Source organism: Penicillium nucicola (assembly GCF_028828085.1).
Source record: "Penicillium nucicola strain IBT 29836 chromosome Unknown utg000008l, whole genome shotgun sequence".
In the NCBI taxonomy this organism is placed as follows: Eukaryota; Fungi; Ascomycota; class Eurotiomycetes; order Eurotiales; family Aspergillaceae; genus Penicillium; species Penicillium nucicola.
In genome coordinates, this window is record NW_026643132.1 from 1139138 (window position 1) to 1151137 (window position 12000).

Genomic DNA, 12000 nt, shown 5'->3' on the forward strand with positions numbered 1-12000 from the left:
TCAAGTTCAAAATTTGGCCTTTTACTGATGCTTCTGGGCTTTTGACAACTACAGTAGTAATTTTCACAAAGTGACTAGCTCTAAGAATCTTGACTTTTTCAATCGAAGAATAACTCACTTTGAATCAACCGATCGTGCGATCGTGCTTGCTCGTCCGTGAATAATATTGGATGTCTTGATGACACTCGATCTCTCTTATTTTCTAATAATTATTAGACTGAACTCCTTAAAACAAAACTGCTGAGAAACATCCATACCAGCCTTGATCTGATTGGTTAGAGGCACGTTCTCTTTCCTCTGTCGGACGGAACGACGGACGGACGGAGAGGAACGCGGAGCGTCGGCCTGCTACCAACGGGAGAATATCGAGTCAGCGGCCCAATCTCTTATTATCTTCACGATTTCTAGCCAACAGCTGATTATCAACCAAATTCCGACAGTTGTGGTGAATGGCACGCTGAATAATGATGAAATCTTAGCCGTTGTAGATTCAGAATCACGACGAGCATAAAAAGAATAGATCGTGCCTGGTTAGCAGATCATCTCCGTTCCTCTAGTCATACTGGCATCATTTTGAATACTTACATTTTTTGCATTCTATTACCTGATAAATAAAGAAGAACTATCTGGATCCAGACTCGCCATGTCCAAATCATCTCTGATCCACTACACCACCGTGACCCGTGATATCGACGCGCCCATCGGCGAAGTCTGGGGCCTTGTGGCGGGCTTTGGCGCCGAAAAGGCATGGTACCCAGGAGCCAAGTCCGTATCTCTCGAAGGATTCGGACTGGGCAGCATACGCACCTTCAACTATGTCTATCCTGCCGGCAAAAACAAGGGTCAGGAATACACCTTTTCTGAGGAGCTTACGGCGTGCGATGCCTCCAAGCACTCCATGACTTTCCGAGTCCGAAGACCTGATTATCCTGACATGGTCGCCTTTGGAACAACTGCCTTGGACTCTCTCGGTCCCAACAAGACTCGCTTCCGCTGGATTGCTGAGGGCTCCCCCCTGCCGGATGATTACATGGCGGTTTTGCGCGCAGATCTCGATGAAAGATTCGATGGCCTCATTGTCGCCATGACCGAACAACTGGCATAGAAATACTGATATCGGCGCTCGTGACTCATGATCAAAGGAGACTTGTTTGATCCTTCTTATTCCTTTAAGGGGGGCGGCAGTAAAGGGTCCGGGAGGTTGATACTTCGCTAGCCCAAGCTGTATCATCGATCTATATGAGATTGTGGCGGCCATTGTTCTTGGATAACGGGAAAACCTAAAAGAAGACGAACTTTTATATTCATCTCAATAAAAAATCGGTTATTTGATTGTTTGGCGTGGATTTTGGATCGGCTCACTAAGTTGTCATGCTATGCCGAGGCCTCAACAGTGTCAACCTGAATGGAAGCTGGAGCTTGGTGTATATATTACTGCGGCAGTAATTACACATCTGTTTAATCGTTCCTATGACATTTCTGGCCAACTTGATAAATAGCGTGTTGTAACTAAAAAAGCGTGATATGTAACACCTGGACAGCAAGTCACCGGTTTTGTCAACTACGCACCTTAACCCCCTTTTCACACGCACCACCCGTACAAGCATATAATGTGTCTTCCGGCTAGGGGGATAGCGAAGCTGCATTTACTCCTGCATCCCACTTCAACCTCACTCCATGTCTTCAAGGCGGGTCGCATGTTCGGAGTCAGCCAAAGAAACTGGTATCAAGATATCCCCTATCGGGCCTTCTCCTCCATTCTACCAGCAACAATCTCGCCTATCTGCCTGAGTCTTATTGAAAGGCACACTCGTTCAATTACTCAATTCCCTCCTCTAGAGGAGTCTCTATGGTACGTGGACCCCCCGTGCCTTCCCGACCAAATTGACCAAGAACTCCGTGAAAATGGCCTTCGCGCCTAGGGTTTTCTTATTTACCGGTGCACCTATCAGAGTTAAGCGGCCTAGAACGAGTTTCTGAGTCGACTACTTAATAATACTTACGAGATTCCGGAAGAAATTGGAGCCCCTAATATACTTGATAATTTTGCCTTGGCTATGATTGAAGACTCGAAAAGTTTAGACGGGGCTACCACTAGTATGGTTCGGCGGCACTTTTAGCAATATTCGGCGAGCGTAGTACCAGAAGTACAGGGTACTAGCCCGAATCTGATATTTCACCGAAACAAGTACTGTCTTCAGATTACGTAGGATGTCTTAGACTCTGTCCTCACTTCTAAAAAGAATAGGGGAGTTGTACAACTTATTCGAAAGGACTGGAAGGAGTATGACCCTTATGATAATGGGGAAAGGATTTAAGATGAGTACGAGGCTATTGAAGTTTGTACTTTGGAAGATGTAGGGTGGATAAAGGTTCCATTCTATGATGTGATGTTTCTTCTTTGGTGTGAATTAGATAGAGAGGGTTGGCAGTACCATTATCGTCGTCCACCGGAGATTTCTTGTTGTGAGTACCCGTTTCAGAAAGAATTGGCTTGTTACAACATAGGAAAATAGGTAGCTTGTGGTAGTTTTCCAATACTATGATGATTGTGAGAAAATACAATCCATTGATTTCGGCTACTCTTTATGCTAACTATTGTAGTGGGGAAATCACGAGATTTGTATGATTACTGCCTCAGGCAGCGATGTCCTCAAGGAAGGCATATGGGCAATCTACGACTGTAGGGAATGATGGACAGTTACAACAATGCCACTCATTTTCTGATTTACGTTTATGATCATTATGCTCCTTGATATAGCATCCGATTATCACTGTTAAAGAGTCATTTGCCTAGGGCTCCTAACCTGACTTGTTGTTGGGGTTTCTTGCCATCATTTGTCGACCCGTCTGTTTTGACCAGACTGCTATCGAGTATCTCCCATTTCACTATTTATTTTGGTAGGCTGATTCATCCAGCAACGAACGAGAACTAAAAAAGAAAAAACATACAACAGTAAGGATTCGCTAGTGGTCACCCACCTAACTACTAACTTACCGGCGTGTGGCTTAAGTACGGCTGAGCGGACGGGAAGCCCTGTTCTCCACACCCTGTGGTCGTATGTGCTGGAAATCAGCTTAAAAGGGGACATGTACAGTGCTAGAGATGATAAGGGTAAATCATGACGATCTTGCCACCAAAGCCCCCGTTGCCAATATACTGACCTCGAAGTGCGGGGTAGATATCTACAGTCGTTTATGACAATGAGAGGAATGACATCAAATGGCGCAATGTCCGGTGGATAGCCTTGATTGTGAAAGAGATATCGTTCAATTGTTGCTCTATCGTCCATAAGCAACCAATCGCTGGTATTACCGCAGCATGTATGTCGATTGGGACTAGCAAAAGCTTGCGGAAAACGAAACCCGACCTGCGTGCATATCCCACATTTTCCCCAGACCCGGAAATCATGTCTTTTGGGTCATTTTACGGGGTAGAATTGAGCTTCCACCTATGAGAGAAACTCTATTTGATTCAATATAAATATGGATATCTTGTACGAGTGGCAGGAATTGTTATTGCCTCCCAAGTTTTACAGTAGTAGATGCACCATCCACGCACTACTAGGCTACTAAATCGAAATGGGTTTCCAACAGACACAGGGCAAATGGCTTCAATACAGAATCACTGCAGCATGTGGTGCCGGCTTTCTTCTCTTTGGCTATGACCAGGGCGTTTTCGGGGGACTTCTAGAGAATGAACCCTTTCTAACAACCTTTGGGAATCCGTCTGTGACTATCCAAGGCCAGATTGTTGCGACCTATGATATCGGCTGTATTATAGGCACTCTGGTGTCTATGTTTGCAGGAGACAAGCTTGGTCGTAGACGGTCAATTCTGATCGGTTGTTGTATCCTGATTGTGGGTGCTATCTTGCAAACAGCCTCCTATTCTCTCGTGCAGATGATAGTTGGTCGTGTGGTTGCTGGCGTTGGAAATGGAATGAATACTATCGCGATTCCCATCTGGCAGTCAGAGACTGCACGCGCCGAGGATCGGGGCAAGTTGATCGTTGCTCAGCTGGTGACGAACATCTTTGGTATTGTCATTACGAATGTGAGTTATATTTACCGGTATTTGAGAACGAAACTAACCCGGGGTAGTGGATGAATTACGGCTTCACCTTTATCCCTCACTCTCCAGTGAGCTGGCGATTCCCTCTCGGCTTCCAGTGCGCCTTTGCCATCGTTACCATACTCTTTGTTCTTGTCGCCCCAGAGTCACCGCGTTGGCTTGTCATGAACCGCCGCTCCGATAAAGCCCGCGAAATCCTAGCCCGGCTTCTTGCAAAATCCATCGATGACCCAGAGGTGGTAGATGAAATACAAACTTTAGAGATTGCTGTGAATCATGAGCAGGAGCTCCAGCATGCGAAGCCTTTGAAGGAGATCTTCAAGAGGAACAGCAAGCAGCAGACATTGCGCCGAATTCTTTTGGGGGCTGGAACTGCCTTCTTCCAACAGGTCGGCGGAACCAATGTGATTGCATACTACCTGCCTGTGGTGTTGACACGGTCAGTGGGGTTGGATAACAGAATGGCTTTGATTCTGTCAGCAGTCGACTCGATGTCACTGATGTTCTGGGGCTTTGTTGCAGCATTGCTTATCGACCGCATCGGCCGAAAGAGACTGATGCTTTTCGGAGCTGCGGGCAGCAGTCTCTGCTTTGCGCTTGTTGCTGTTGGACTGCGGTACGGCGGCCCTAGTAATCGGGGTATGTCCATCCTTGCGGTTGTGTTCATCTTCGTCTACTATGTCTTCTACGGCGTGTCGCTCCTGTCGATACCTTATATCTATCCGGCGGAAATCAACTCTCAGAAAATGCGAAATATAGGAACTTCATTCGCCACTACTACGAATTGGTTATTCGTATATGTTATCGTCGTTGCTACTCCTACTGCTATTGCGAACATCCAGTGGAAGTATTACATGCTTTTTGCAATTTTCAACTTCTGTTTCTTGCCAATCATCTGGTATTTCTATGTTGAGACCGCGAATCTTTCACTTGAGCAGATTGATCGGCTATTCGAGATTAAGCATGATTCGGGGAATGCGATTAGCTGGAAGGAGGCGACCATGATTGCCCGGACCGAGGTTATATCTGATTTGGCCCACACTGAGAAGAAGGACAACAGCGACTCTCAGCATTACGAGAATGTGGCTTAGATTTGAGATATTGGTTTTACCTATGAAGAGCGCGTTTAACTCCTTGTTTTGTTTTCTTGGCTAAACGTTCGTAGATGGCCTTGATTGTGGTTATTTTGCACTCAGTAGAACTTAATGGTGAGCTATCGTCGCATTATCCAGGCCTTGTGAGACCTAAGAAAGAGGCATCGGCGAATAAATTTTTGTTTTCTTTTCGCCAACTTACAGCGGCTTATGGACTTGCCTTGCCTTTCTAAATTCGCTGTTTCCAGGCATAGAATGCCAAGATAACTGTAACCGTTTACACCTTACCTGCAAATCTCACCTGGTATTGTAATAGCACGTAGCAATATTCATTTCAGGTTGGCTAGTGATTGGCTAATCGGCAAATCTTGCTTTAGTATGAATCGGCTTTCGATCTTTTGAGGAATGATTGTTTGGTAACAATATATATAGCGGGATATGTGAATAGACAGTAACTAGATCAAGTACCAATATCATGGTGAATCCATTAGTACACGTTCTGTATACTCTCAACTTCCAGATAGAAGTATACGTAGGTCAATCAAATGTTTTAGATTGTCAGAGCTGTCTTCAGCACGCCCTTCCCTTACGCCAACCAACCACATAAATAGGACTGCAACAACTCAGAGGCTATGTTAGTCCGGCCCAGTATCAAATAGACCTTAAAAGCGCATGGTTTTCCAAATTCTGTCCCATTTATACTTTATTCTCAGCAACTTTCCATAATTGACAAAAGAGTTCCGACTTTGATTCACTCCTGGTTGACATTTAGATCAAGCTTATTGTGTAACATCCCCTTTTCAATGGCGAGTAGCGGCTAAGCCGACAATCAAAGAGCACATGACAATACGGATGAAAAATTAGCAGACAGTGCACTTCTTACCTTGCAGTGCCTCAGCAACAGCATAGTACGCCGGCTTAGCCTGGAGGGTATCATTGAACAGAGTGGCGCCGCCCTGACCGGCAAAAGCGCCAGGCACCCACGAGTACGCATCATCAAAGTCCCAAACAACAACACCGAGACAACGACGACCAGCCTGAAGACAACTTTGCACACTGGTGTAATAGTCCGCAGCCTGTTGCTTCTGAGCATTAAGAGTATAATATGGCTCTTCAGCGAATCGAATATCGAGTTCCGTCACAACCACATCCAGATCCGCCTTGATGTACGCCTTTTTCGTAGTGAGCTGATCAGCCAGAGAGGGCGTCTCGCCAACAATAAAGTGAGACTCGAGCCCAACGCCGTCTATTCTGATTCCCCGCTTGCGTAATTTCTGAACAAGCCCTATAACGGCGTCTGCCTTCGTACCGGGGTTCTCAATGCCGTAGTCATTGTAATACAGCTTCACATGCTGAGCGCCAATCTGAGCAAGAGCTTGCTGCGCATATTGGAATGCGAGATAGAAATATTCTTCACCGATGGTGTCATACCAAACGCTAGAAGAGAAAGTTCCGTCACTGTTGAGAGCTTCGTTGACGACATCCCATGAATAGCAGCGCTTTCCGAAATGCTGTACTGTCTTGAAAATGTGGTTTTTCATAATCGCCGTGAGCTCCTTCGCAGTCCAGGTCTTGGACGTTATGAAATCGGACAGTTGGCTTGCCCATACGAGGTTGTGGCAGCGTACTGCAGACTGGGACTCCTCGGCGAGGCGCATGAAGTAGTCTCCCTCGGTGAAGTTGAACACGTTTTGCTCGGGTTCTGTGTACATGAACTAAATTACGAAGATTATGGTCAGCGCACCGGCACCCAGGAAGAGACAGTCATGAGACCGTTTATAACAACAAACCTTCAAAGCATTAGCCGGGGTGAGCTCGCCAAACTCGTGTCGAAGAATTTTCAAATATGCGGCATCGGTTGTTTCCGCCGTTCCAGGGATATCAGCGGCACTTCCGAACCATTGCTTGCCCTGACTCTGCGCAAGAGCATTTAGCCCAGCGCCGGTGTGATCCTGGGCGTGAGGTGCGGCATTGACAAAATTGGCAAATAGAGCCGCAAGGGCGATGAAGGAAATCATTGCTGATTTGTGTCACTGGCACGGAGCGTGAGTATCCTGCTCCATGTCGCCGGGGGAAGTGATTTAAATAGAAATAAAAACAGAAGCCGATGGACCTGGCTCTATACCCCTCTTCATCATAAACAGCTAACCGAAGTCTGGCAAGGTCGACAGTGGAGAGGCTGAAGTCGTGAATTTCCCGGGTGTTTACCTTCACTGTAGTTTCCGGGGTAAATGCGGGGGATTAGGCTATAGCTCGGTCCCCGGTGGTAGAAATGTTCCAGTCAATCATTATGAAGCTAAAGGTAAGCCACAAACTAATACCGAGAGAGGAGTCGGAAAAGTGCCGTAGAGGCTAATATTTGCTATACCAACAGTCATACTTGTAAATTTATCCGGAGGTATCAACTCATCTATCGGTGAATGAGGAATATAGTTTATTCAAGCAACCACTAATTTTAGCGCGTGCAATTCGCTTTCAAGCGAGTTTGATCAAGCGAGCCAAATTTGCCCCCCCCCCCCAATCTGACTATAGTAGTTACCTGTGACTCTTAAAGCATGTAGGGGGAAAAGCTGTTGGCGTCGCTTCTATAAAAGTCTGGAAAAATTTTCAGTCAAACCAGGCAAAATATATGATAAAAGGTGGTCTGCCTCGTCTCTATACGTCAATAGAAAGGGAGCCGAAATGCTACTTTTTGCCTTGACCCCCAGGCGAACTCTCGAGCAATTACTGCCCGGGGCTAGAATGAGATTTTGCCTTCGCCTTACATGATTTCGTAAAACTGTTATTTCAAGCGAGGTCTACCAGGCTAATACTAGTGCGAGACAAAGTACTTTTGCCTTCATCTGAAATGGCCACTTGGACTTGGCGATACCAAATTTGGGGATAGTTCCGATCTCATTGCTTCAAGTTTCATGACCTAATTGATTATTTATACGGTATAACTTCATTATACATATCGCGTCGATATGAGGTGATTTGAATTTCATTAAAAGTACCAATTATATTCATCAGCGGGGGAGTTTGATATTTGGGATGTTATAATCTTATCGAGCCACAAGAAAACGCGTCCCTGCTCGAAATGAGACCAAAAAATTCGTAGCGCCTTCTCTAGGCTCTAAGCTCAACCTGAGTGGTAATGGCTTTCTCGCCATCGATCTCCACTGGCTGCCCATCACGAGCAGTAAGCGCAGTGATCTTTTCTGACGCGGCCGCTCCACCCAAAATGGCTTTATCGCCGTCAAAGAGTTTAACAATCTCTTCCAGAGGAGTTTCCTTGGTTTCGATGTAGAATTTCCAAACCACGAAGATCTCAAAGACCAGGAAAACACAGTAGACGATGTAGTACTTCCACTGAATGCTTAGGAGGGCAATCGGGTTGACGTATTGGTTGAACCACAGACTCAGATCAACACAGAAGAACATGAGAGTGAGACCCTTGGCGCGGAGACGGTATGGCAGAATCTCCGACGAGTAGGACACAAGGAGACCACTGAATCCGATGTTATAGGCGATGAAGTAGAGGAAGATGAATGCAATAACGGCATGTGCTGCGGTGTCATTGCCAGATGGTCCATCGGCAAACCGAGCCAGGGCAATAGTAGTCGAGACAAAGCAGAGAAGCATGCTGATACTTGAGGTAAGGAAAAGCTTCCGTCGACCGAAATAGTCGACAAAAAAGCAAATTCCGGTTGCTGAAACAACGTTTACCGCACTGAGAACAAGATTGATGGTGAGGACTGTGTTGCTGTTTGTGATTCCGATGAGCTTGAGAACCTGGGGCAGGAAGTAAGACACAATGCCGTTTCCGGACCATTGAGAGAAGAAGCCGATGGAAATCAGGATAATGGAACGGTGACGGTTTCCAGCTGTTGACCAGAATTCGGACCAGCTGTTGCCCTCGAATTGTTTCTCCAGCGCAATGGTCTGCTGGATTTCGTCAAACTCGACGTTGACCAACTCGTCATCCTCATCGCCTTGTGCGTGGACGTAAGCCAGGATCTTCTTGGCCTGCTCGAGCTTGCCCTTTGAAATGAGCCAGCGAGGTGACTCGGGTACCGTCCTATCAGGAACATCCAATCAGAACGGGTTGAGACATACAACTGGAAGAGATGACATACCAAATGAATATTAACTGGCAGATAGATGGAATTCCCTGCAAAAGACACGGAACACGCCATCCCCAGGCACCAACAATATGGTTTGTACCTAAAAGTCTTGAATGAATAAACTGTTTCGGAACGTGTGATAGAAGAAAAACATACCCAAAGCAACACAGGCGCCGATCAAGCTGCCGACATACCAAAGCGAATTGTAAATACTACTGTAGACAGCGCGGTGCTGAGGGTGGACAAGCTCCGTGACCAAAAGTGGCGAGCACTCCTGCGAGATTCCCAGGCCAAAGCCAAGGACAATGCGCCCGACCACAAATAAGGCAATATGGTATCCAATAGACACCATCGCGACACCGCAAAGCATAATCACACAGCCTATGACAACACCAGCCCGTCGTCCCATGATATCTGCGACGTAGGGTACAACAGGGATAGAGAGCATAGAACCGATCGCCATGGATGCGGCCAGAAGACCAAGTGTAGAGCCTTGTGGGTTATTGTAGGCTGTCGTAGAACATCAGTGAGCATTGGTCTACTTTCTTGCGGTTCAATCTGCACTTACATCCTTTCCAGGAGTCCATAGCCTCCAGTCCATTCATCAAAGACCCATCATAACCTTCGATCTTGTTAGTCGCATGATTCAGAGTGTGGTCAAAGGGGAACACACCATTGGTAGCCGAGGTAATCATCGCCGCCCACAAAGTAAGGTAAACGAAGCGCATGCCCTTCATCCTCCACCATGTCACCTTAGGCCACTCCCGGCCACCCAGGGTGAAGGTGTCTTTTCCCATTATGGAGAGATTGACGAAACAATTATATGGAGTGTGTGAGCCTGACTGGCGGAGAGTTGAAGATCCGGGATCCTCATCGCTGCGGCTGCATGGGAGTCTTATAGTCGGAGGGGTAAAATCAACCACGTACCAGCATAGCCGGGGTCCATCCTAGCGGCAAAAATGGATAAAATGGAGACGCCAAAAAATCAAGCAAGACATCCCGAGACCTCGCCAGGCCAAGCGGAATCAAGCTCCGTGGGTGGCTTTTCCAAGGACTCTTGGACTCTAGGCAAAGCAAAGTACCGGCGCGGCAGAACACAGCCAAGGCATTGGCAGCGAAAGGCTCTAAGAGGCTAAGTTCTGGATAAATGGGGAGGCGAAACACAAAGCGTGTCTGTGATCCTTGCCCGTGGCTGGTAAATTCCTCTTTGAAGCCGGGGTAATTGCCGTAGTTAAATCGAGTAGGGGTGAGGTGAAATGAGTGCTGGGAAGCGATTGGTTCATAGAGAATATTCCGTGATTGGGGGTCAGATTCGAGAGCCTTAACTGGTCAACCACTTTCCTGATTGGACCCTAGCGTGTTTCCCCGGATTTCAACCAGAAATTGACGTGGCCCGTGTTATCCTTGCCTGAAATATAGGGGCAAAACGGACAGGCTAGATTTCTTGGCTGTATATTACCCCGAAATCTAGATAATTCTGTCTTCAATGAGTCTGCAGTGAATCGCCCCTCGCAGGGTGCATTAGAGGCCATACAAAATGCTTGTTTACAATCTTAGAGCCTCGGCAGGTGGAGCACACGTGACGAGAACGATGTCCTAAAACAGTGCCACCATTGATACATCCATACTAATAGCTCTGGGCTGTGCAAGCCGGGCGAGGTTATGGACATGTGAACGAATGGAATATATCCTGCCCTCAATGGAGATGGGATCGGATAAAAGCAAATTTATTTATGTTCTTGGGAAGAGTTGTAATGTGTGCTCAAAGCTTCCACTTCTAACTTCTCTGCAAAAACTTTGTTTCATTGGAAAAACTCTTATTACACGGTTTCATTCTATTTGAGGGTTTATTGTTGCCTTTCCCCAAGTCACCATAGGTCAAGTACCAATAGTTTATCACATGGGCGTCGATCGAAACAACTGTCTTGTCCTTTTATCTGCCAAGAAACACTCTTTGAATATTAACAAAGACATTGGAATTGATTGGGATCAATGAAAAGAACACCGTGATTCAGGTCTTTGTGACCGTAGGAATTTTGACAGGGGGGTGTCTGCGCTGTAACTGATCTAGATTGAGACAATCGAGCACGGTTTTTTGCTTGTTGCTTAAAACATCCTATAAAACAACTTGAACATAGACAACAAAAAATACAAAGAGTGTGATAATATTGACCCGATAAATCCATGCCAGCCCGTGGTCATCAGCAGTGTATCCCCTCCAATGATTATTCTGAGTGCAATACAAACGGTAGAACATCATCATCCAGACATTGAAGAGATACATCAGCAAGTTAAGCTTGCTGAGGGACTACAAATCTGTTGAGATCATATAAATCCACTCGCTGATGAGTAAAGAAATCGTTTCTAGACTACATTTGGTGCAACTATTATATACTTGACTGGAAAAAGGTCAATATGTGAATGAACACTACGGTGATTGCTAATATTTGCTGGTGTCAGAGTCGATGACAGCTAGAGCAGATGAAAGCATTCCAAAACTTTGACCAACCCGACACAAATTGAAGGTATTAAAATCAAAATAAAGAATTGATGAAACTTTATACAATCCCCAATTGGCCCCGTCTTTCATTTCCAGAAAAGCAAGCGGGGCTATCGGAATGATACACAAGTCTCGGCTCCACTACTGAATAACCTTTCTTCACAAAAGTAATTCAAACGACTCTTTTCATCGCGGAGTTCTATGTCAACCAATCAACGTAAGGGTG

The 12000-nt window shown here is 46.1% G+C and overlaps 4 protein-coding genes across 4 annotated transcripts; 2 read left to right on the top strand and 2 right to left on the bottom strand.

Annotated features, from left to right (window-relative positions):
• Positions 1-643: 643 nt before the first annotated feature.
• Positions 644-1105, top strand: N7511_007916 (SRPBCC family protein; the record flags this gene model as incomplete). The annotated part of the gene is made up of 1 exon (XM_057130293.1): positions 644-1105. The coding sequence occupies one exon, from the start codon at positions 644-646 to the stop codon at positions 1103-1105; it is 462 nt and encodes a 153-aa protein (XP_056982076.1).
• A 2477-nt stretch (positions 1106-3582) lies between these two features.
• Positions 3583-5165, top strand: N7511_007917 (sugar porter family MFS transporter; the record flags this gene model as incomplete). Its single annotated transcript, XM_057130294.1, has 2 exons — positions 3583-4056; positions 4104-5165. 2 exons carry the CDS (start codon positions 3583-3585, stop codon positions 5163-5165), a joined length of 1536 nt encoding a protein of 511 aa, XP_056982077.1.
• Positions 5166-6028: 863 nt separating this feature from the next.
• Positions 6029-7186, bottom strand: N7511_007918 (Glycoside hydrolase superfamily; the record flags this gene model as incomplete). The annotated part of the gene is made up of 2 exons (XM_057130295.1): positions 6029-6883; positions 6959-7186. The coding sequence occupies 2 exons, from the start codon at positions 7184-7186 to the stop codon at positions 6029-6031; spliced, it is 1083 nt and encodes a 360-aa protein (XP_056982078.1).
• A 1090-nt stretch (positions 7187-8276) lies between these two features.
• N7511_007919 (sugar porter family MFS transporter) lies at positions 8277-10071 on the bottom strand (the record flags this gene model as incomplete). Its single annotated transcript, XM_057130296.1, has 4 exons — positions 8277-9228; positions 9287-9374; positions 9431-9784; positions 9843-10071. 4 exons carry the CDS (start codon positions 10069-10071, stop codon positions 8277-8279), a joined length of 1623 nt encoding a protein of 540 aa, XP_056982079.1.
• Between the last annotated feature and the right edge of the window lie 1929 nt (positions 10072-12000).